The 26,281-nt window shown below is 38.0% G+C and overlaps 1 protein-coding gene across 3 annotated transcripts in view; it reads left to right on the plus strand.

The window, feature by feature from the left end:
* The window catches only part of ANO4 (anoctamin 4), a 277,492-nt gene that overhangs the window by 135,924 nt on the left and 115,287 nt on the right, over positions 1-26,281 (plus strand). For 2 of the 3 annotated variants that reach the window (XM_081822277.1, XM_081822276.1), the window contains exons 3-5: positions 3,110-3,214; positions 15,022-15,158; positions 17,724-17,882. In XM_081822277.1, coding sequence (XP_081678403.1) covers positions 3,110-3,214; positions 15,022-15,158; positions 17,724-17,882 — 401 coding nt within the window. The remainder of the gene's footprint in view (positions 1-3,109; positions 3,215-15,021; positions 15,159-17,723; positions 17,883-26,281) is intronic. The other variant, XM_081822278.1, reaches the window with a different exon arrangement.

A 26,281-nucleotide genomic window follows, 5' to 3' on the forward strand; every position in this document is an offset into this window, starting at 1 on the left:
GTAAAGTGGCAGGATATAAAATCAATGCACAGAAATCAGTAGCATTCCTATACACCAACAACAAGACAGAAGAAAGAGAAATTAAGGAGTCAATCTCATTTACAATTGCACCCAAAACCATAAGATACCTGGGAATAAATCTAACCAAAGAGGTAAAGAATGTGTACTCAGAGAACTATAGAATACTCATGAAAGAAATTGAGGAAGACACAAGAAATGGAAAAACTTTCCATGCTCATGGACTGGAAGAACAAATATTGTGAAGATGTCAATGCTACCTAGAGCAATCTACACATTTAATGCAATCCCTATCAAAATACCATCCACTTTTTTCAACGAAATGGAACAAATAATCCTAAAATTTGTATGGAACCAGAAAAGACCCCGCATAGCCAGAGGAATGTTGAAAAAGAAAAGCGAAGCTGGTGGCATCACAATTCCGGACATCAAGTTCTATTACAAAGCTGTCATCATCAAGACAGTATGGTACTAGCACAAAAACAGACACATAGATCAATGGAACAGAAGAGAGAGCCCAGAAATGGACCCTCAATTCTATGGTCAAAAGGGTATTTTTTATAAACATACTTGAAACAAATCTATTTATCCTTGTATCCATTTTCCTCACATTTTCTTGATATCTGAAGCATTAAATATTCTTTAAATACAGACTTTAACGACCTGAATGCCTCCTTTATGTTGCTTCTTTTGTGACTTTCTACGCTCCTATACTGTTCCCTAACAAAAAAATAATTACTAAAATTTGTGGAATTTTGATTATTAGAAACTGTAGTTATTTATTAGTCAAAACTACTTCTATATGAATTTATGAGCTCCTGACTAAGACACACAAGGTAAATAATTTGGGCTCCTGTTTATTAGCCTATTTAGCAAGTCATTTGCTTTTTAGGTTATGTAATGGTATTGGTCATGGTCTGAAGCACTAGAACATGGGACTATTGGTAAATCCATTTCCCTTATTTCTAACAGCCTGTATTTGTGACTGCTTTGATATGGGAGTGTTCAAGACTGGTGGGAGCATGGGTTGGAGTTGCATCTTGACAACGTGGTAGCTGTGTGACCTTGGGCAAATTATTCCTTCCCAGTGCACCTTGTTTTCAAAGGTAAAGGCTAAATGAGATGGTAAAGTACATAGCCCAGAACCAGCCTATAGGCAGTATTGAATATTCTTATTTATTTTTTGTCATTGTTATTATGAGGCCTTTGCTTATTGAGCAGAACAGGGGCATCTAGCCTTAGCAGAGGTTGAAAAGCAGCAGAACTTCTCCATACTTATGCACAGTAACTGGCCATGGGGTGCGGGGGGAACCAAATAACCCAGTTTAATTCCTGTTGAAAAGCTTAGTCTCAACTGTTAACTTCAGTGAGACAACCACATGCATGCATTTAAGAAGTTCACTGTATCTGCAGTGCTTGACATGCTTGACAGTCACTGAAATGCATGCTGGTGTCCCAAAGAACAGACCTGTGACTTCCATCTCGTTATTCAGTAGCTAGTTTCTGTATAAATGTCAGTGTTCCTTTAACACATTATTATGGATGATAATATAATGGCTTCCATTTACTGAGTGCTATTTGACAGCTAAGAGCTTTTCATGCATTATCTCATTTAGTCTTCATGGTTGTTCTGTGAGACTGTTATTATCACCCCTATTTTATAGATGAGAAAACCAAGATTTAGAGAGATTCAGTGTTTCCTAATAAGAATTTGAATGCTGGTTTGCAGGACTCCATAATCTGGGCTTATAACTTTCCTTGTAGCTCTATGGCCTTTGTTTCATAATTATCATGTAGCCTTAGTCATTCATTCAGCCTGCATTTATTGAGGGCCTGCCTACTCGGTGCTAGGCACTGTTCTAGGTACTGGGTGATAGCATGCAAGTAAAAGTTACTGCCCTTCTAAAGCTCACCGTCTATTATATTACTTCATGTCCCTTCTAGAATGAGTGTCCTTATACGATAGTGACTGTGTTGTATTCTTTTGAGTTCAGGGTGTAACTGAAATTTATTCAAGGCTAAGAATAATTCCTGGGCTTATGAAATAATTATTTCTACAAAAATATTGGAAGCTATGTCCCACTCTATTCATCAGGCTATCTTTTTATTTTAGCACTGGCTTTTTAGCCCTTCTAGACTCGTCAGGACTGGAGATGTTCTTAGTGATTATTTTAAAAAGCATTTGAAGATTTATTATTGTTAGTGATAAAGCTACTTTTTGATGTCTTGTTTTCTTTGGCACCCTTAAATGTTCTATAGGTGTGTGGAACAGCATAAAAAAACCCTCTTCTTTAGAGCATACCAAAAATACATGAGACAAATCTAGCACAAGAGATTTAATTACTTCATAGAAGAAATAAAAGTATTCTGGTATAATTGAAAAATGATATAGCAGGGAAGTTCAACTGTGAGGGGAAAAATTATGTCTTTTTTCCTGTGATATCAAGAATATTAAATCCTTTTCTAAGAATGAATTATTATAATTTTATAGAAGATGATATAAAGTATTTGTGTTGAGGGGCACCTGGGTGGCTCAGTCGTTAAGCGTCTGCCTTTGGTTCGGGTCATGATCCCAGGGTCCTGGGATTGAGCCTCGCATCAGGCTCCCTGCTCTGCAGGAAGCCTGCTTTTCCCTCTCCCAGTCCCCCTGCTTGTGTTCCTGCTCTCGCTGTCTCTCTCTCTCTCTTTGTCAAATAAATAAATTAAATCTTAAAAAAAAGTATTTGTGTTGAATATTACTTTTTAGCCTTGTGAAGCTGAAAATTTTAAATGTCCTTGGGTGGAGGCTAACATGTTTTATTCTTCACCTAGGAAGTCATCAGTAAATACTATGAAGTGTGTGGTATTTTAATAAAGTAATTGCCTAATTTTTTACATTGGAAATACAATTAAACCTTGTTGGTCCCATAAGGAGCAAATGGCTGGTCATATTTCTCATTTTTTTTTTAAAAGTCATTTTTCTAAGAGGGAGGATCATTGGCAAATCAGCTGGCTGTTCTTTTTAGATTTTGACGTTGCTTTTCCTTGGGACCCTAATGCTGGGCTCTCTGATAACCAGTGCAAACTCCATGAATATCTTTCATTTCTCTAGAAGGAGGTGTGGATTTGCAAGGCTACCAGCTGGATATGCAAATACTACCTGACGGCCCAAAGAGTGATGTGGACTTTTCAGAGATTCTTAATGCAATACAAGAAAGTAAGTTTCCCTCAAATTTTAATTTGACCATGAAAGGAGAAACTATTCTAATACTTGGGAGGGATAATAAAACTAGAAACCCTAGATGCCAAGTTTAAAAAAAAATGTCGTAAAGGAGATACTGTGTAAAATAATTTTGAGACCAGAAGAGATGGTTAGTGAAATGCAGGTTTAGTTTACGAAACTGAGCCACACAGTATTGGAGTCTTTGAAGAAGCCTGATGGAAGAACTCTAGTTCTATATTTAGTATACTATAATATTTAATAAATTGCTAGGTACTATAATTTTTTAGATTCCTTGATTAATCATAATCAAATAAATTTTTGAGAATACTCTTACTAGAATACTATTCATTTGCTCAGATGTACAAGTAGTAAGAAGTAAATGTTGATGCAGTAACCTGAAATCATAAATTTATTCTCCAAAATGGGTATCTCAAGTCACTGATGATGGGCTGTGACTTGAGAAGTGACCCCTCTCTTCTAATTAATCATTTATTCTTCTTACATTACTTTGTTTTATAGTTTTTACTAAGAATTTGATCTTAATCAATACATTTACTCAAGTTGTAGATTTAACATTGAGGATGGATGATGTGGTATCATAGACTAAGTCATTAACATTCGTGTTTCATTATCAGAGCTCTAATACTAAATAATGATACTCTTTTAAGATCAAATAGTATTCTACCGTGTTATGTTTGAAGGAGTTAGATCTGAAGAGCACTGCAGGAAGAACCACTGTAACTTTTTGCTACTTTTAGTTTTGTGACACTGCGTTTCTAATACTAAACTTTTAATGAGCAATTTTAAGCATCTTCATAGCAGTTATCCCCTTTTGTCATCATACTGCCCTCCTGACCTTCTGAAATAATTAATACTTCCACTTTATAGATAGGACAACTGAGGGTGGAAGTTACATACCAAGGTAATATCAAGAATGGAGGCCAGACTGGAATGGAGGGTCTCCTACCCTTCATTTAATTCCTTTCTGAATGTGCTCAGTATGGGGTTTAAACACATCAAGGAAAAGGATCCTGAAATTGAAGATGAGGCTGGTTCTAAGAGAAAAACTTTTAATGAAAAAGAAGAAGACCAGCTATTTGTTCTGCTTGGGCAATCCCTTAATATTAGGTTATGAATAAAAGAGAAAAAATTTCCCCAGGAGATTAAAAATCCAATTAATAGACATTGGAGTGAAAATAATTTTTTCATGGAAAGTTATAAAATTCTGTAATTACTTCATCTGATTTGAAAGATGATATATAGTGATGAAAGGATTTTTTAAAAAATTTTAATAAGTGATAAAAGTTGGCTTCTATGCAAGTGCAGGAGATGAACTTAAAAATTTTTTAGGGCTGCATGAACTTATATCAAAATGAATTAAATGTTTATAAGACTATTTTTACAGTAATTTTTGTTAGCATATCTTACTAAAGACACATTTGTATATGATAACTTTTATTGTTTAGAATGGTGAGCTCTTTGTGAACAAGTAGAAGCGTATGTTTATGAGTAGTTAATATTTAAGTTTAAAAATAAGAAAAGGGAAATATTATTTCACCTTAAAATGCAAATAAACTCTTTATAGGTTTAAGGATTTTCTAATACTTTGGAACTAATCTGTTTTCTTGTTTAAAAAAATAAGTTTTATGCTAAGTAGGTTTGGGAAGCTGCCTACCTGGCCAATGTCATTTCTGGTAGGAAAGATTTGGGCCATTTATCTATCTTCAGTTTCACCCTAGATTCCAAATGTGATTCAGATATTTAACAAGTTAGTTGAAATTTCTAAGTATAAAAACATATAGTTTGGTTCTTCAAGGGGCTGTACCTTAGATTATTATTTATAGGAAGCTTCGAGAGACCAAATTACAAAAATGTAAAAATAGATAGGATTTGGACATCAGAAAAATTCCTTCTCGCCTGCAAACATTTTTTTTTTTAGATGATGGAAAGATTTCATTATTTTCTTGGAATTTTGTGGACATATAGGTATGATCTTTAAGATCAAGCTAGGAGTGAGAGAGAATTTGAAACATTTTTTGAGTGTCTAAGGTAGGCCAGCCATTATAGTAAGTGCTCTTCCCTTACTATCTCTTTTCTTAAAACAACCCTACAAGAAATAGTAGATGTGTTTTCTCCATTTTAAGGGTGAAAAAATTGAGTATACCTCCCCAAGGCTATATGGTTAATATTTGATTGTCAATATTTAGTCATATGCTGGCCCTTGTTCTGATAAATAAAAGATTAAATAAACACGATTAGGAAAAGTGAACTACTCTGGATTTTTTTTTAAAAAATCTTATTTTGTTATGTCTTGATGCAAAATTCTTCCCCATGCTTCTAGATTGTAAAATATGTTTACATTTTTTTCCTGTAGTGCTTATGCCCTAAAAATGGCTTTATCTGTTCAAAAGATGTCTTAGAGAGGCTAGCTATTTAAAAGCTGTTTCTCAACTTTCCCTGTAACAGATGTACAACTTATAAAGAAGAAAAGTTACTCACCCGTCTCTCCATGTCACCTGTCTTGTGTCTGGCACTATGTTATGCATTGTATCTTAAAGCAATAGTGAACGTTTTGGTGCACAGTTCAGTTCAAGAGAAATTAAAACACAGATCACATTTGTTTTATTGTTCAAAATGAAAGCAACTTGATTGCTTTCTAGGAGGAAAGCATTTCTATGTGGCAGTATAATGTAAGGGGGTGTGTGTGTGTGTGTGTGTGCGTGTGCGTGTTTTCCTTGATGTAATTTTTCCATCTCTCTGTTCTAACCCGTTGTTCCCCATCCCAAGATGGTAGCTAGGTTCCCTAAACTCCTTTGTTTCAGCAGCGTTCTCTGTTATCTGAAGTTCCTGGCTTTTGTTTTCTGAAAGTCTGGGCTTCTGAGTGGCTAATCCTTCATAAAAAGAGGCAGACACACAGAGATACCCACACAGACAGAGGGAGAAAAGGCATTTCCTGTCCAGTTCCCTTAGATTGTCCTGCAGTGGTAGCATGGCTTCCCATGAGCTGGGGGGGGAAGGGAGGGAATGGCTGGGTTGTGTGCCTGGAGCCTGCGCTTGAGCCACCTGAACAGCCAGCCTTGGCTAAGATTCTCCAGCCTGAGGAAGGAGCAGGTCTTCCATAATTCAGGGAACTTCAGGGATTCTGGGAAGGGGACAGTCTCTTCTTCCCATTGCTTTGTTGTATCTCTAGTACCTTAAACGGAATACAGAGTATAATAGCTGCTCAACAAATTTTGTTAATGAGTGAGTGAGTGAATGAATTCTACTCTAAACTTGCAAAGTGGGTAGCTCAGCAGTAGCAGTATGGCTTGGAGACCTGAGTGGGGTCTAAACATTCTGCTCTTTACAAAACCTCTGTCAAAACCTTTTACAGTCCTTCATATGTGGGGTAGAGGAATGGGAATGTCAGTAATGACTAAAATTAATTATCTAAACTGTGGTTGACCTGGTCTGCCAGGCCAGTTGGAGTGGGGACTTAGAGACAGATTTAACTTGATGTAATGATGAGTTTGTCTAGTAAGATTCTTACCCTCTAACAGTCCAGTGATTTTAGTGCCTACTGTATTAGGTACAATAATATCAATTAAAACAAAAATATCCTGCTTTTTAGCCACCAGACTTTTAAAATCTGGACATTTTTTAGAAGCAGACATTTAGAAGTATTTCATTCTGAAATTAGTTGAGAATCACATCTTAAAGCTCTAGTCCATGAAGCAGGTGTGTATGTGTATGTGCATTTATTATATCAGCAAACCATTAAAAAAGATATTATTCAAAGGCTATACTGAACCTTTCAATTCTTGCTTTAAATTATTACCAGTGCCCAGCCTTTTCTAGGGATCATTTCTCTCCCCTCCCACACTTTTTGTTGCCCACCCCTCCTGCTTTGTCCTTAGTTTTTCTTTTCTTGATTCCTAGTATATACAGGTACAGACTGTGGGGACTCTCAAGTGGCATTCAAACCACGGCACATTATTGTGTTATAGTCCGTTAGGTTGTAATGAAGGAAAGAGAGCAAAAAGCAAAGTGTTTGAAATGAGGACTTGGAGGTTGGAAGGATCGTTGTTATCCTGTGGTCAGACCCTCTGTGCTTGCACGTGTGTCTATGCAATCACAGTGGTGTTCCTGCTTTGGTGGAGCTCTGTGCTTCTGTGCCCACGGAGGCTGAGTCATTTCTCAATGACATCCAGTGAGTCATTTTGAATCCAATCTCTTGAGCCCTGACTTCCAGTTTTATTTTTAATCCGTATGGTCATGCTGTTTCAAAGGGGAAGATGGGGAAGAGGGAGGTGCTGACATGTATTGAACATATAATCTTGCCTGGCAACTCTGTGGTTGACCTTTTACCCATATTACTGTATTTAGTCTTAAATTCTATTTGCCTTAATTTCTACATCTGAAGGGGGATAGTTCTAGTAAATCTATGAAAAGCCCTTAGTATGGTGCCTGGCACATGGCAAATGCTGCATTACTGTTGGCTGCTACCTTGTCTTCATTCCTCTCAACAATCGTGTGTGGGACCATTGTATTATCCCCACTGAAAAGATAAAGACACTAAAGCTTGAATAAGTTAAATAACCCAATCTAAGAGCTAGTAGGTGTGAGGACTAGCATTTGAACCCAGGCTTGTCTGAATCCAGAGCTCATGCTTTTTCCAAAGAAGGGGAAGTTATGGTCAGGAGACTCTGAGGATCTTTAATGCAGAACATCACTGACTTCATTTCATGTTGTGAAGAGATAATCAAGGCTATTGAGCAAAGCTTGAATTACGTACTTGGTTCTTCTCTAAGTATCATTCTCAGGTTGTTAAGAGGTACTGTTATTATCTGCCTTGTTGTAGAAGTAATTAAGGTGTCTGTCCTTTTCTTTAGAATGAAGTTAGTAGCAAGAGAAGCTCTTCATGAGAAACATGCTTTCCCAGGAACAAGTTAATGATCTTTGCCCCATGACAGAGTGTCCTATGGATGCCCCATGCTATGGTCTATGCTCTGTTTTATAAACTGTATCATTACTGAGCCAGGAAATGCCAATGAAATTTTTTTAATGACCACATATTTAAAAAAAAAATTTATGACTTTTTTCTTTGCAGAGATATATTTTGAATCTTAATGTATTTCAAGTAAACTTCCCATGGCAGAAAAAAAGTGCCTACTCTCATATGTATAACAATTAGAACCCTAGCTTTCTTTCCTCAGGTTTTCTTTGGGGAGATGTTAGTACAATCATTTAATTGTTGGTGTACCACACTAGCAGAGCTTTCCAAACTTTTTAAAGCAGTAGAATCTATTGTTTCTCACTCAAATATATTTTCACATATAATCTCAATATATAAAAAAGTTAACTTAGTTGTTTGGGGTGGCTGGGTGTAGAGGGTGTAGTGCTTTTCCCACTCAGTTTCCTCTTTGTCCCTTCCATCGCCCCTGAAGCTCCCCCAAAAAGATCCTGGGGTTCCAGGGAACACACTTTGAAATCCACTGACCTTTGGAAAGGAATAAAACTAGCTGAGGGAGGATTTATGTCTTCTCCAATTACTTTATTTTGAGTTTTCCAAATTAGGCCCTTTTTTCCTCTCATTGGTAAACCAAAGAGTCTCTGCCTTAGGGATGTCATAGGATTCACTTGAAGTATATTGAGCAGAGTCCTAGGCTTGCTGGTATACATGTTAAGTAATGTTTGGTCTTTAAAATCCCAGCCTAAGGTGCTCAAAGCTGTGCTGAGTCTGTGTGTTTCTCTGAATTTTTAAAAACATTTAACTGGATCTATTTGTTAAATTTTAAAAAGTGTCAGACCTGGGGCGCCTGGGTGGCTCAGATGGTTGGGCGTCTGCCTTCGGCTCAGGTCGTGATCCCGGGGTCCTGGGATCGAGTCCCACATCGGGCTCTCTGCTCCTTGGGAGCCTGCTTCTCCCTCTGCCTCTCTCTCTCTCTCTCTCCTTCTCTCATGAATAAATAAATAAAATCTTAAAAAAAAAAAAAAAGTGTCAGACCTGTCCAGCAACAGATGTAAAATCTAGCTTTATTCAGATAAATATTAAAACTGTGACAAGATAGCTGGCTGGTGGTTAAAGGACTTCCTGTGCTTGAAAGCCAACACGATTTTTTTAGATTATTTATTTATTTATTAGAGAGAGAGCGCACACGAGTGTGTGCAACCGCATGCATGAGAAGGGAGGAGGAGGGACAGAGGGAGAGCTCAGACCCACTGAGCTGGGAACCCAATGTAGGGTTCAATCCCAGGACCCCAAGACCGTGACCTGAGCTGAAACCAAGAGTTGGACGCTTAACTGACTGAGTCACCCAGGGTCCCCAAGCCAAACATGATTTAAGAACAGTAGGATGTTTTCCACAGAAACAAGAAGCCAGCTAGAAACAGCATGGATTTAGGGGTCAGAACTGGGTTAGGTTTCATCTCTGTCACTTACTAGCTGTATGGCCTTACTTACTGTCTCTGAACCTGCCTTCTTTCTTATAATGCCCTTCTCCTAAGGTATTTTGAGGAAGAAAAGGGAAAACAGACCTGAAAATCCTTAATACACAGTTGGCTCTCAATAGTGCCCTTTCTTCTGTCTCCCTTCCCACTTCATACTCAGTCTCTGGGTCTGAGAGAAACAGATACTTTGAAGCAATCCCACTAAGATAACTAGAGTAAGAAAACAAATTGATAGAATCTTACAACTAGTTTTTATTTACTTAAAAATGGGCACTGAGCACCTCCTATTTGCTAGTCAGTTTTACAGCTGCCTTGGGCCTTCACCTGGAAGAGACCCTAGGGCTAGATATAAAGATGAACTTGTTATAAAACAGCCAGCTAAATGTTCAAATTAAGATGTAAACAAGCTTTTTTGTTTCTTTTCATTCTAAATCATTCCTGAAGGTGTCCTTTTTTGTGTGTTTTCTAATGAGGCTTTGAGGTCAGTATGCAATATCTTCAGAATTCTGAATATCAGATGTAATAATTTGGAACTCGGGACAAAAATAGTAAAATGAGCTGGCACTCTGGAGGACAGATATAGAAACCTGGATTACACTACACAGTCCTCTCATGTTCTCTTCAGTGACCTATAATTTCACTTGATTTTCTCTGCATCAGAAAATACTGAGATTAAATACTCCTGTGCTGCTAATGCCTCTGTGGGGTTTTTCTGCTGCATTTGAGGAATAGGAGAGTTAAAAGAGCAGTGAGTCGAGGGCTTTGATTTTTTAGTATTTATTTTTTACTCTCTAAAAGACACACTTACTGTTTATTTTCCCTGCCTTTTTAGCACTGATTCGATTTCATCCACCCTAGCACCTAACCTAAATGTTTTCTCAGTGAACAAATGGCGGAAGATGATTAATTTATTTGCTTATTTATTTGAGCCCTTGAAATATATTTGTGGTCTTTTTCCCCATAGAGAATGAATAATGGCTAATAATCCAAGGGATTTTCACTGAATAAATAAGTATTTAATGAGTAGATTCAGTACTGTTGAGGTAAACTTGCCTTCCCATCACATGAAGTATGTCAGGATCACTCTGCCTTCTGGTCCTCTGACTTCTCTGCTCCGTCTCTATTGTGGAATAACATAGCAAGTCAGCCTACAGAAATCTCTTTCCTATGCAGAGTTTGATGATTTACTCAGACTCTAGCAGGTTTTTGGTCTCCCAGGCAATATGAGGTTCTTGACTCTTGTGTAGCTGTGACATGTGAGTCTTTGCTGTTCTGTTCCCTGGCCGTCTTAGGCTGAGTGCCTGCTTTTTGTGAGGGAGAATTATTTGAGCCTCTCTCTTGCTTTCCAAGTGTATGGTATCTACCTATTGTGACTCAGCTTCCCAATTCTGTTCACACAGCCCTCTCTGAGTTGATGCAGTGCAGGTCTGTTACTTGGGTTGCATGGAAGGTGAAGGCATCCATTAAAAGTAACCTTGTTTGGATGTAGAGTATCTTTGTGACATCCATGCCATGGATAAAAAGGCTCCACTGTCACCTTGGCTGGATGTGAGGTGTGTGAGGACAGGGGCCGTGTCTGCCACGTCCAGTATTTGACCTAACCCAGCACAGTGTCTGGCCAAGGTAGGCACCCACTAAGTACTTGCTGAATAAACAGATTTTTTAAAAAATTGATTAACTTTTGAAATTGGGGGTTGTTTTTCTCCTTAAAGAAATGATGTAAGTTTGCTTCAAAAGATATTGTACTTTGTTTCTAAAACTTAGCTGGTAAAGCTGCTCTATCAGTAACAATGGGGGAGTATTGGTAAAGGGCACACGTTTCTTCTGTCTGTATATTTGTCTACATGTTCTACTGTCTTCTTCTGACCATGTGTTCAGCTGAGCATTTTTTGACAGATCAGCATTTTTAAAAATTTTTTTTATTGTTATGTTAATCCCCATACAGATCAGCATTTTTAATCTCTGCTAAGGCTCTTGAGAGGCTGGCAGGTGATAACAGTGCCTCAATAACACTTAATTCTCGGGGCACCTGGGTGGCTCAGTCGTTGAGCGTCTGCCTTTGGCTCAGGTCGTGGTCCCAGGGTCCTGGGATCGAGCACCGCATCGGGCTCCCTGCTCAGCGGGAAGCCTGCTTCTCCCTCTCCCACTCCCCCTGCTTGTGTTCCCTCTCTCGCTGTATCTCTTGCTGTCAAATAAATAAAATCTTTAAAAAAAAAAAAAAACAACACTTAATTCTCTAAAAATCAGATTGTACCACATACTGATTTTCCTTGAGAACTCAGGCAACATTAGCCCCATAACAACTTCGGACAGTAATACTGATGGGCAGAAGGAGGGAAAACAGACTTCTCTTCCTTTTTTCAAGTGAGCTGGTTCCTCTAGAATCAAATAGTTGCGCCTTTAATGTAGAGCAGAATTTTTCAACCTCAACACTATTGACGTTTTGCACTAGATAACTCTTGTAGGGGGCTATTCTGACATTGTAGGATGTTTAGCAGTATCCCTGGCCTCTACCTGCTAGATATTAGCACTACCCCCCTCTCCTTAGCCATGACGATCAAAAATGTCTCCAGACAATGCCATGTATCTCCAGGGTGACAACAGAGTCCTAGTTGGGAACCCCATAATATAGAGGGCTTTATAGAACCGATTGTACCAACTCCAGAAAGTGACACCAGCAGAAGATGATCTGGTAATTTTCTACCTTAGCAAAAGCAGAGGGGCAATTCTCATGGAAGGATGAATGGATATTCAAGAGTTTGAACCCAGGGTGCCAGTCAGTCAGATGGACATGAATCTCAGTGTCCTCTTTAGCTTCTTTATTTCATACCTTACCCCAGTCTACCCTTTATAACAACCATTCCAACTTGTAAATGCCTCACCTTTTCTGTTTTGTGTTGCTAAGGCTCAAGTGCTGACGTAAGGCCCCAGTGTCTAAAATTGATAAACCAACATTTCTTGCAGATCTGCCGTGGGTCAGACTAACATGTATATGATCTCACTGAATCCTCTCAGCCACCCTGAGAGAAGTTTCCCATACCTACCTCACCAGTGAGGTAATGGGAACACAAGTTCACATTGCTGATCGGTGGAGTTTAGAATTGTAAGCAGATCTACTTTGCTGAAATATTTTTATCCTGTTGTTCAAATCTAATCAATATCTACTTGAAATTTAATCACTATGTACTTAAACATTTAATCAGTATCTACTTGCAACTGTGGAGCTCCTGGCTTGTGAATAAGAATTGTTTTAGGAAAAATGTATATGCAAAGTCCTAGAACCATAAGATATTGGAGAAAAGGGGCTCTCAGACATCATTAGACTGTGTCCACCTTGAGATCATTGTTCTGTCATTAAACAAATATGTGTTGAGGGCTGTGCCAGGACCTCTGTACATCTGGTCAAGACAGACAGGGTCCCTTGTGGAACTTATATTCTAAAAGGGTAAATATCCATCACACAGTAAACAAATGAATAAACAATATAATTACAGTTTGTGATAAGTGATGTGAAGAAATGAGCAGTGAGAAGGGATGGAGAATAATTGGAGGAGGGGGAGTTTCTTTATGTAGGGTTGTCAGAGAAGTTGTCTTTCCTCTTGACATCTCCCACACTAGACATAACTGTGTTCCTTCAAAACTGTTCCTTTCCTTGCGTTCCTGTCACAGAAGAGGTGCTCCTAAATCCCAGTTGTATGAAAAGACCATGATGTTTCTTTCTTTGGAGCTGCGAGATCTGAACACCTGTAGTAAGTGTATTAGTTTACTCTTGCTGCTGCCACAAATTACCACAAACTTAGTGACTTAACACAAATTTATTTTCTTACAGTTCTGGAGGTCAGAAGTCATCGAGGTGCCAGCAAGACTGTGTTCCTTCTGCAGGCCTAGGGGAGAATCTGCTTTCTTGCCTTTCCCTACATTCTTGGGCATCTGCATTCCTTGACTCATGGCTCTGTCCTCCATTTTCAAAGCCAACATCTTAGCATTTTCCAGTCTGTCTCTCTGATTCTGACCCTCTTGCCTCCCTTGTAATTCCATTGGGCCCACACATATAATCCAACATAATCTCCCATTTTAAGATCCTTGAATTAATCACATCTATAGAGTCCCTTTTGCCATAGAAGGTAACATATTCATGTGTTCCAGGAATTCGATCACTTTTGGGGGCCATGATTCAGCCTATCATAGTAAGCAATAAATGTTAATTTTATTGCCATGCCGATTTTATTTTACAGAAGAAAAACTTAGATGTTAAATGAGCTGCTTTAGAACCTGGTCACACCATCTAAGTAGATGATCTCTATTCCTTCTATATCCATACTGTGTTCTTTTCTTTATAATACTCAATGCAATTTACCATTCTTCGACTATTTGTTTTGTTTACTTATTACCACAAGGGCAGGAAGACAAGTCACTTTTATTTATCAGGGTATGGCTATCACTCAACTCTGTGCAAAACATAGCGTGCACCTCTTTAAAAATTTTTTGAATGAAAGGATGAATACTCTTGTATGTGCTATGTAAATAGTACCGTATTGCCTACAAATCATTCTGCGCCACAGCTTGTGGTGGGTTAAAAATCCTGAGCGATTGCAATGTTGATCTGTCATTGGAGTTGCTAAGGAAGGGTTCTGTACCTGGCACTAACTACTGCTGAACTGTCATTTATGGTCCACTTCAAGGCGTTATGCATTTGACCGTTATAGTCTTTATTTGGAAATCTGATATATAGTGCTTTATGTATTGGCATCAACAGTCTCTTGGGAAAGCCCCTGAATGGGTAACTTCATGATTTCAATTCATGATTAGAGAAAGAAGAAATGCAGAAAACCTAACTGCATGCTTTATTACTGCATGAGGTTTTCATTATTAGACCTTGGGAAGTAACAAAGGAATAAAATTATAGATCTTACTGAACCTTGCAGTTGGCACATAATATGGGTTCATTTGGCAAGTTATATGGCACTTTCATGAAAAATAAAATGAGATAAAATAACAAAGGTTATGTCCAACACAGAGAATGAGTTCTTAGAAGTAATAAGTGAAAGTACTTTATGCTAAACAAGTATGTGAAAGAAAACTAAACAAACATAACACCTCCTCTTGTCATTGAAGGCAAATTTTATTTATATTATGGAGGTACTTTACTTTGCTTCACATTGTCCTTGATCTTGCCTAATCAAGACACTCTTTAATCAAACATGTTTTATATCTGACATCTTTTTCTTTTAGGAAATAATATACTTATCATTCAAGGTGTTATTGAAACAATGAACAAATATGAAGCCAAAGAGAGGTGTCTTCTATTTTGGTATTTCTTTTAAGATCCCAAATTCTTAACCCCACTTGTAATGTATTTATTTTGGTTTTAGTGGCCAAGGATGTCAATATTCTTTTTGATGAATTAGAAGCTGTCAACAGCCCTTGCAAAGATGACGATTCTCTGCTTCACCCTGGAAACCTGACCAGTACTTCAGATGATGCTAGCAGATTGGAAGCAGGAGGAGAGGTAAGTGTATGATTTCTCACAAGTACAATATTTCATCCAGGTGGAAACCTGTGAAGCATATTCCAGTGGATTGTTTAAAGTCATCATTTCATTGAACTGTAGGTTTCCAGAAAACAAGCGGCAGGTCTTATATTCTTTTGATTTCCTCCATAGGTCTAGCACATTTCAGGGATCCTGAATCTACCTATGTTTAAAACAAACTTTCACTAAGTGATGTATTTCCCTTCTTATACCTAGAGACATTTTGTTTATATAAAGGGAGATAAAACCACTTGTCATTTTATGATAGTCTACATTCTGAGTGTCACTAGTAGAAAGAAAGCTTTACAAGCATGGACTTTCTTGTGTAAATCCCCCAGCGCATAGAACAGTCACACAAAATGGACCAGCTTTCAGTATTTTCTGTTTGCCTCTGTAATCTGAAAACTCATTGCAAGTGTAAATAGATCCATCTGTTCATATGTCATTTTGGAAGAAAAATCTTTTGTTAGGGGCATTCACTCTTGCTTAGATTTTGTCTCAGTGGAGTTTAATACCTTCTTTGTATATGCATTAGGTATAGGTAATAGGAACACAAAATAAGAGTCTTTTATTGCATAGTCCTCTTGTTCTTATTATTCCAGAGCCAGTTAACCATTGACAGGATGACGCCTTTGAACAGGAAAAATTGTTTACTTCTACCAAGCTTCCCAGACCTCTTTCTACCAACACCATATGCTACTGTCCATGTATTTTTTTTTTTTTAAACCTCATTCCTTTGTCATCTCTTCACACAGTTACCTTGAGTACTATGATCTGACATAAAGGAGATATCTCAAAAGGGACCTCAAAGAGCACCTAGTCTTATCTCCTTAACTTACAGATAAGGAGACAGTCTCAGGAGGGTTAAGGCTTTGCTAACCCCCCTCATGATGCCGTGGCTGAGACCTTGTTTTTGCAGACAGATGCTGATGTGCTAAATCTACAGATTTAGATTATTATTATTTGCTTGGCAAATAATTGTTAAGAAAGTGTTTATTTGGGTAGGCTTCTGAGTACCTCTTAAAGCAAAAACCAAAAAAAAAAAATCAGTGAGGATTGATCATCTATTGAGAATGTCTGCACCAAGGCATGGGATGTGACATTTCCATCCCTTCTGGCTGATATTTTCCCTTTTGGATGAGCTGGCATGCATGGCACTTATGCAAGAATGTACATTATAGCAGTGACCTTGGAGGTCTGGTATGTTTGCCTCCCATACACCACTACTTGAAAACTGTTGTAAACTGGGCCTATAGAAAAGGTAGCCAGCCCCCTAATCCCATTTCCACTTCCTAGGTTCACAGACATGTTTTTGAAATCTATCAGCCTGAGAAACCTGGCTCGAGCCTAACCGGCCTGTACTTGATAGTCTCTTTCAGTGTTGTGCATGATTATAACAAGCCTATGGAGCCTAGAAGAAAATTATACCTACTATTTTGTTAATTTTTATATATGTAGTCACTACAAAATAATATTTATAACTTACATGTAAGTTTTGAAGCATAATTATAAAATGAACACCTTAAACTACCATCCAACTGATGAACTAAGATGATATTTTTCCAGTTATCATGGCAACCTAGTTGTGGGTTACTAACTCCAGTTATTTTTAGTGGAATGGAAAATTAATATTAGCATGTATGCAAGTAGAAAGGATAAGTATTGTCTTGTGAAACTTTTGTCTCAGATCCTTGGTATGTTTACATATGCACACAGATATCACAAAGTAAAATGTTTTTTTCTTACCGTGGGCAAAATTTTTGAGGAATGTCGAACTAGAATAATACTAAAACCACCAAAGCTACTTTTAATCCCATCCCTCTACCATATTCCTGAATTTTTGTTTTTTATTCTCTCGCTCTAAAAATAGCTTTACCATGCACATACATAGCCTTAAAAACTTCTTTCTAGATTCATTTTATTTTGTGCTTTATTAAAAATCATGTAGTATGAAGTGTTCTGTGACTTGTTTTTTTTCTATGTTGTTTTAAGATATGTGCTTACTATTAGATGTAACTGTAGTTCATTCATTTTTACTGCTCTTCCACTGTATGACTGTCCCACAATTTATTTACCTATTTGCCTGTCCATGGACATTTGAATTGATTCACATTTTTTATTTTCTACTCTTATGAGCAATGCTGCTATAGATAGTCATATACATGTCTCCAAATTGCTTTAATAAGGATTTTTCTTGTTATGGGTTGTATATTATCCAAATGTTCAATTTTACAAGATAATGCCAGTGTGTTTTCCAGAGTAAGTATATCCGTTTTCACTCTCACTTTTAGAATATGATCATTCTCAGTTGTCCCACATCCTTGCCAACATTTGGTATTATTGTTAGGTGTCTTAAGTTTTGTCCACTTCACGCAATTCTTCTTCCAATTTTTGCTTTTTCTTCCCTACTGTTTACATTTTTCATTAATAAAAATTAATTTTGGTAAAACACAATGAAAAATTCATTTACTTTTAATTCTTTAATATTACCTCAGGCTCATTTTTATGAGTGTCTTAAACTGGTTCCTTTCTCTCTGTGTGCAGACAGTGCCAGAAAAAAACAAATCAAATGGACTTTACTTCAGAGATGGAAAGTGTCGAATTGACTATATTCTCGTGTACAGAAAATCCAACCCACAGACCGAAAAGAGAGAAGTATTTGAAAGAAATATTAGAGCAGAAGGATTACAAATGGAGAAAGAGGTAAATAGTTTGCTTGGGTGAGAAGAAACACAAATATGCATCTATTCATATTGAGAGGCAATTTAAAAATAAGCCATTATGTTATGTTCGTTATATTAACAGAACATTTCATTTGGTCAGAATTTGCCAGTCTGCAGTGTTTGGGAATGTTCCAATAATTAATTTTTCGAAGCACAGTTGGCCTTTGAGAGCATTTTAATGCCAAAAGATTCCATGAAAATCAAAATACTCTTATTTCAATTAAATGTTGTTTCAAAGTGTTACGATTTACCTGAATTCCTATGTCTGTAGTTTCTCTGTCTGTGTGAGTGGAGGGTTCTATTACATGGATTTAAGAAAACTTTGGATAAAATGCAATCATCCCACTCTGGAGCCTCTTTTTACATTTCAGGAAACATAATGAGCTTGGGTATCCTCACATACCAGGAGAGACTGTCTGGCTGATTTGGCCAAAAACAGCTGGACTATAGAAAATGATTCCATTTTAAGAGACATTCAGGTGTCTTTTTATCAGGTTCAATAACTCAAGGGTTACCTTACCAGTGTTTTGTTCTCTCCCCTTCTTCTTTCTCTGTATAGGGATTTTTAAGGGAAAGATTACTAAGGAAGGTACCAGAGGCCCAGCCACACCTCTGGCCCACAATGAGATTATTGTGTACCCCCAAATACCATGAACATTTATAGAACTTGGCCCTGTTAGCTAGATTACATAACTCTTCTTACATTTTCCTTAAACATTTTGCAAAGCTTTTGGAGCTCTCATAGTCAATGAGAAGAACATATTGGCAGTTAAAAATGTTTGCTTCTGATTCTGCTTCTCAAGGTTGAGGGGATAGATCTTTGAAATCAGACATCCACGTTCTTTGTATGGCACACACGGATTGCATGCTGATCTTAAGACACTTTAGATATGTGGGATTTTTCCGGAGCTGTTAGACTGACCTCAACTCTTGAGGATTTATGAAACAGCAGTGTTTTTCTGGAACATCTCCAAAAAGAGAATTAGAAAAATGGCAAGGGGCGCCTGGGTGGCTCCATTGGTTGAGCATCTGACTCTTGATTTCAGCTCAGGTCGTAATCTCAGGATCCTGAAATCAAGCCTGGCATCTGGCTCCTTGCTCGGTGCACAGTCTGCTTCTTTCCCTTTCCCTCCCTCTCCCTTTGCCCCTCCTCCTGCGAGCACACCCTCTCTCACTCTTTCTTTCTTGCTCTCTCTCTCCAATAAATAAATCCTAAAAAAAAAAATGGCAAGATGATTGTGGCCACAACAGGTTCTCCTTCTCAGGAAAGTGAATCCGGGTTTCTCCAAAGACTGTCTCAGTTGGAGGTTTCCTTGGAGCAACACACGGAGTTAAATATGTTGTTTCCACTTTTGTGGGGTTCCAGGAAATCTTTGTTCTACCCATAGAACATATCTTTGATAAATCTTCTTCTTTAAGTGTTTATGGAGACAACTGTATACTCTTTTCTTAACATTGGTAGTGCATTAATATTTTTATTTTTTTTAAGATTTTATTTATTTATTTGACAGAGCGGAAGCAGGCAGAGCAGCAGGCAGAGGGAGAGGGAAAAGCAGGCTTCCTGCTGAGCAGAGATCCCAACATGGGCCTCAATCCCAGTACCTTGGGATCATGACCTGAGCCAAAGGCAGATGCTTAACTGACTGAGCCACCCAGGCACCCCTAATATTTTTATCCTTAAAAATCATTCCTTCACCGGGGCGCCTGGGTGGCTCAGTCGTTAAGCGTCTGCTTTCGGCTCAGGTCATGGTCCCAGGGTCCTGGGATCGAGCCCCACATCGGGCTCCCCGCTCAGCCAGGAGCCTGCTTCTCCCTCTCCCACTCCCCTTGCTTGTGTTCCCTCTTTCACTGTGTCTCTCTCTGTCAAATAAATAAAATCTTTAAAAAAAAAAAATCATTCCTTCACCTTTTATTCTTATTCCTTATTCAGAATTTTTATATAAAGCAATGTGAATTGCCACCTGATCCTTAATAATGAAAGTCCTTCTTCTGATCCATTCTGACTTTGTCAGAGTCTTAATTCCCATCAAAACTATGTAGCTTTGTTCAATTACTGAGAGATTTCTATTTTAAGCTTCGTAACTATGTTCTCCATTCCTGGGGTTTCTTCTGCCTAGATCATTATAATGCCATTTTTTGACTTATTAGTTAAAACTCAAAAAGTTCAATACTTTTCTGAATAATACCCCATACTACAGAGATTGCAGATCTTCTATGTGTCTCTTAAAATATCATCTGTGCTACAGTATTCATCTACTGGAATTAAAGCAGGCAGCAGAGAATTGTTCTGCCTTTTGTTACCCAGTTTTGCTGACCATGGTGTGCTGGATGATTGCTGTATGATATTGATTGTATACAAGATAATTTTGTTTGGTTGTGACTTCTTGAAATTTTAATAGCTAGGTATTTCTTTAATGTATATTAGAAAAAATAGCAATTAGAAAAATGGTGATGTCACCATATAGAAAACTTTATAAAAACTTATCTAAGCATTTCTTCTTCCTTTTCCCTCCAAGACTTCTCTGGACGGCAGCATTCCTATTCTCTATCCACTACCAACAGCTAGATTTTCCTCTTTCTGGAACCTTCGTTCTAAGCAGCCTTTCCCACTGCCCAGCTCGTCTTTTGCATACATGGCATAATTGGCCCTAATTCAGCCTCTGAGCTCTGCTCTGTGTTCTCATGGCCACAGCAGGCTCAGCAAGGAGAGTCTTTGAGGTTCCTCTCTGCCTGAGAGGTAGCAGGCAATTATAGATAAATTAATTTTTTCCCTGTCACAAATAATTAAAATAGAATGTCCCTTAGTTGAACAATAAACTTGTATCTACATTGTGTTATTAGATTTAGAAGCCATCAAAAGCACTCTTATTTAAATCAAGTGTTTTATAAACATCTACAGCCAAGAGACCATAATATCAATAGCTATTTTAGCTTCCAGAAGTTACTTCACTCTTTTACACAGAAAACAAAGAACTTAGTTCAAGGTGGAAAACAAAAAAGAAAACCCAGAAAGCCTACTATGAATCCATATATATCTAAAATGATTAACACTAAATACATTGTATGATTAGTGTTTTTTCCTTCATTAGCTGTGTGTCCTGATGCCCAACAATTAATGGAAAACATGTTTCACAGACTTAGAGGTTTTGCCTTCAAATGGGTAAAGACAGGCTCTGTAATTGAACATTTTGACAGTAAGAGAATTGTTATCTCTTTTAACACTGAATTTCAAGAAACAACTAGGAGAATCTAATTCATGATAAAAGTGAAGACATAGTCAAATTTAATCTTCTCTAAAAAAAAAAAACTTTACCCCTGCCTGATTAGTCAGCAGCTAAATGCTTGCTTTTGGCACCCTGGGTCTTTAACATTCTGTAACTCATCTTTCATATTAGCCCAGAGAAAGCAGTCCACAGCAGAATTCCCAAGTGAAGTATCATTAAATCCAAATGATCTGCTTTTTAGTGTCTATTTAAGGAAATCCCCCTTTTTAAAGGTAAATTCATATTTACTTATATTTTCCATTTCAGAATTTTTTTCTAAAATGAAAAATTTAAAATAATTTTATGTTCATCATTGGCGTTTTGGTACCTCTTTTGAAATGATTATCATCAATAAGAAGTTTATCTTTTCCTTCATATAAATAATCAAATTGTAGATGACTTTTGAATTGCTTGGAATGTGTGAGTAGTAGTGTATTAATGAAGTGCTCTTTCTCTTTAGACCCACACAAATAACTATAATTAGATAAATCATACCATTTTGATGATAGTTAATTCATTCATCAAACACGCACACCCCCTCTATGCCAGGCACTGCTTCAAGTACTTAGGAACTCAGCAGTAAATAAAACAAACAGAAAGCCCTTTTCTGTTGGAACTTAAGCACAAAATTAAAAAGTAAATGTATATAAAATATCAGTAAACATTATGGGGGAAGAAAGTAAAGCAGGAAGTGTTGGAAGGGATTTGTAATTTTGTAGAAGTTGGCAAGGGTAGGCCTCTCTTCCATGAAAAGGGAACAGTAAGTTCAAAGGCACTGAGGCAGAAGCTTCCCTAGTGTGTTCATGGAACAGTGAGGAGGCCAATATGACAGTAGTCACTGCGCAAGGTGGAGAATAGTGAGAAATTACTCCAGAGAGACAATGGAAGACAGAGGACATCAGGCCTTAGTGGTCACTGGGAAGCTTTAGCTTTTCTGAGTGACAGGGACATCCTTGGACAGTTCTGAGCAGAGGCATGACCAGATCTGGTTTCTGTTTTATTAGGGTCACTTGGGTTGCCTGCTGATTTTGGACTATGGAAAGGGGAGTCATGGCAAGGGCAGAAGCAGGGAGATTCATTAGGAGATTTGTTGTGAGGATCCTGGAAAGAGAGGATGGTGGGTTGGTCAAGCACACAGCAGAAATGTTGAGAAGAGTAGAAAGTAGACCTTATGGGAATTTCAGACACTTTGAGTGAGTGATGTAAGAGAGAAGGGTCACAGGCTGTTTATCTGTTACATGCTATTCATTTAAGGAGTTGGAAGAAAGGAGTTGCCATTTACAGGGATGCGGAGAAGAGTGGGTCCTCTTATAGACAGGTTAAGCTTGGTGTGTCCCAGTGATGGAGATGTTAAGTAGGACAGAAGAGTCTGGAATACAGGAGAGCTCTGACTGGGAGAGATACACTGGGATGAGCTCACCAATGGAATGACTACAAATGGAAAAGAGATCCAAGTATTGAACTGTGGGACATACCTGTGTTGTGAATTTGGAGGATAAAGGAGTCAGCAGAAAGGAGCCAGAAGGAACTCAGAGGTGGTAGTGCCTGGAGGAGAGTGTTTCAGGAGGGAGCGATTGTGTCAAATGCTGCTGAGAGAGCAAGTAAGATCAGGACCAAAGTTAACTATTGAATTTAACAATGTGAATGAGTTTAGTGAGCTGGGCAAGGGAAATTTCTGTGGGGAGGTGAAACTGAATGCACGACCGAGATATATTCAAGAAAGAATGGGAGGAGAAAATTGGAGAGAGCAGTTATAAGTAGTGCTTTCAAAAGAGAGAAAAGGGGTGATAACTGGAGTAAGAAGTTGGGTCAAGAAAGAGTTCTTTCTATTTAAGATGGGAGAAATAACTGCATATTTTCATGTTAATAAAAATCACTTACTTTGCAAAATTGATGTCGTAGAAGAGCGAAGGAAGAATTTACAGAGTAACGTCCTTGAAGCAGTAAGAAAAGAATGACCATAAGTTCCTCCCATTGCAGGGACCCACTTGCCTGCATCTGTGCCCACAAATGCAACCTTCCTTCCCATGCTAAGGGTATCCTGACCATGCTCCTAGCTAAGGCCAACTCTTGGCTTTGGGCTCAAGATCCCATCCACTAAGTCCTCAACATCATTGCTCCTAAATGTGATTAATTATAGTAAGCTTTAAAAACACACACACAAAAATGCAAAATAATGCATTCTGTCAAATTTTTTTCTATTTTCACTTATTTCTGGAAGGATTGAAAACCTAACTGCAATAAACACATACACAACACTCAAAGTTAGTTATCTTGGACATTTTCCTTTGAGATTATGACAAAAATAGTATTAAAATTTTTTTTTAAAGATTTTATTTATTTATTTGAGAGAGAGAGAGCATGAGAGGGAGGAGGGTCAGAGGGAGAAGCAGACTCCCTGCGGAGCAGGGAGCCCGATGCGGGACTCAATCCTGGGACTCCAGGATCATGACCTGAGCCGAAGGCAGTCGCTTAACCAACTGAGCCACCCAGGCGCCCAATAGTATTAAAATTTTAACTCATCTTTATTAAGCACCTACTATTATCATCCCTCCCCATTTTATAGATGAGACAATTGAAACAAAGCAATAATTTGCCCCAGGGGACAAGGCCAACAAGAGATAAAGCTAGGATCAAAACCTGAGCATACTTTCTCTTCTTTCTTATATTGTGTTGATTTCTGGTATTTGAAGATGGATCTCAGCATTGAGGAGGTTAGGAGAAAGGCTGAGGAGACAGGTAGAGTTAGGAAAAGGAATGAGGAAAGTTGGGATTCCTAATGAAGTTGGGTGCTGTCTAGACTGTAGTTCTTGTGCACTTTGACTGCCAGGAGCCATGGATTTGAATCTTGTTACAACTACTTACCAGCTGTGTCATCTTGAGTGGCTTACCAAACATTTCTGGATCTCAGTTTCCATATTTTTAATAAGGAAGATGATATTGCTTACCATGAATTGTGCGGCGATTAAGTGAGACCATATAAGCAAATACATAGTACAGTATAAATCTTTGTTTTTTATTTTACTTTACCTTAAATTAATTAAATTATTCTAAATAAGTAAATATTAAATAAATAAATATTAAATAATTAAAATATTGTAGATGATATGCACATTTGGCAAAAATGAAAAGTTGGCGCAAGCATGATTCCCTTTTATTACTTGCCTAGTGGTTGTGGTCGAAGAACCTTAAAGTCAGTGAGACCTGCCTCATGGTTTTTACACCTTTGTATAATTTCCTCCCCTTGAATGCAGGCAGGACTTGTGACTTGCTGTTAACCAATAAACTACGGCAAATGTAGTAGAAAGTCACTTCTGTGATATTATGGTATATAAGACTCCATCTTAGTCAACTGTATTAGGGAGACTCTTGTTTGTTGGCTTTAAGGAAGTAAGCTACCATGTTGTAAGACAGTCTATGAAGGAGGCCAGGTACAAAGAAAGGTGGGGAAGCCTCTAGGAGTCAAGAGTTTCCCCCAGTTGACAGCCAGCAAGAGAACAGGGACCTCAGTCCTACAACCACAAGGAGGTAAATTCTGCCAACAACTGGGGGTAATTTGAAAGCAGATCCATTTCTTCACTTGAGCCTCTGATGAGACTGTAGCCCTAACCAAGAGTTGTATTGGAACCTGGTGAGACCCCAAAGCAGATAAGCCAGCTATGCTGTGCCTGGGTTCTGACCTACAGAAACTCTGAAATCCCTAGTGTATGTAGTAAGCCTGTAAATTCATGGTGTACTCTGTTATATAGTCATAGATAGCTAATAGAGTGATTAGGAGTCTAGGGCTAGACAGTCTCCGTGCTTATTTTTTTCCACCATTAAAAGCTGTGTGCTTCTGGGGAAGTTAGCTCATTTACAAAATGAGACTAATGAGATATATTTCATGGTTATTATGATAGTTAAGTGAGAATTCATATCAAGTGCTTAGCTCTATACCTGTCATATTTTAAGCATTTAATCTTTATTATCATCATTATAGTTATAATAGCTAAATAAAGTATATTAACACTTTTTTAAAAATTTTATTTTATCATGTTATGTTAGTCACCATACAATACATCATTAGTTTTTGATGTGGTGATCCACGATTCATTGTTTTTGCATAACACCCAGTGCTCCATGCAGGACGTGCCCTCCTTAATACCCATCACCGGGCTAACCCATCCCCCCATCCCCTCCCCTCTAAAATGCTCCGTTTGTTCCTCAGAGTCCATAGTCTCTCATGGTTCCTCTCTCCCTCCAATTTCCCCCCCTTCATTTTTTCCTTCCATCTCCTAATGTCCTCCATGCTGTTCCTTATGTTCCACAAATAAGTGAAATCATAATTGACTTTCTCTGCTTGACTTTTTCACTTAGCATAATTTCCTCCAGTCCCATCCATGTTGATGTAAAAGTTGGGTATTCATCCTTTCTGATGGCGAGTAATATTCCATTGTATATATGGACCACATCTTCTTTATCCATTCATCTGTTGAAGGGCATCTGGGCTCTTTCCACAGTTTGGCTATTGCGGACATTGCTGCTATGAACTTTGGGGTGCATATGGCCCTTCTTTTCACTATGTGTCTTTGGGGTAAATACCCAGGAGTGCAATCAGAAAAGACCCCAAATAGCCAAGGAAATGTTGAAAAAGAAAAACAAAGTTGGGGGCATCACGTTGCCCGATTTGAAGCTATATTACAAAGCAGTGATCACCAAGACAGCATGATACTGGCACAAAAACAGACATATAGACCAGTGGAACAGAATAGAGAGCCAAGATATGGACCCTCAACTCTATGGTCAAATAATCTTCGACAAAGCAGGAAAAAATATGCAATGGAAAAAAGACAGTCTCTTCAATAAATGGTGCTGGGACAATTGGACAGCCACATGCAGAAGAATGAAACTCAGCCATTCTCTAACACCATTCACAAAGATAAACTCAAAATGGATGAAAGACCTCAGTGTGAGACTGGAATGCATCAAAATCTTAGAGGAGAACATAGGCAATAATCTCTTTGACATCGGCCACAGGAACTTCTTTCAAGATAATCTCCAAAAGCTAGTGAAACAAAAGCAAAAATGAACTTTTGGGACTTCATCAAGATAAAATGCTTCTGCACAGCAAAGGAAA

The sequence above is a fragment of the Leptonychotes weddellii genome, chromosome 5 (assembly GCF_054177405.1).
Source record: "Leptonychotes weddellii isolate Sample4059 chromosome 5, ASM5417740v2, whole genome shotgun sequence".
NCBI classification, from domain to species: domain Eukaryota; kingdom Metazoa; phylum Chordata; class Mammalia; order Carnivora; family Phocidae; genus Leptonychotes; species Leptonychotes weddellii.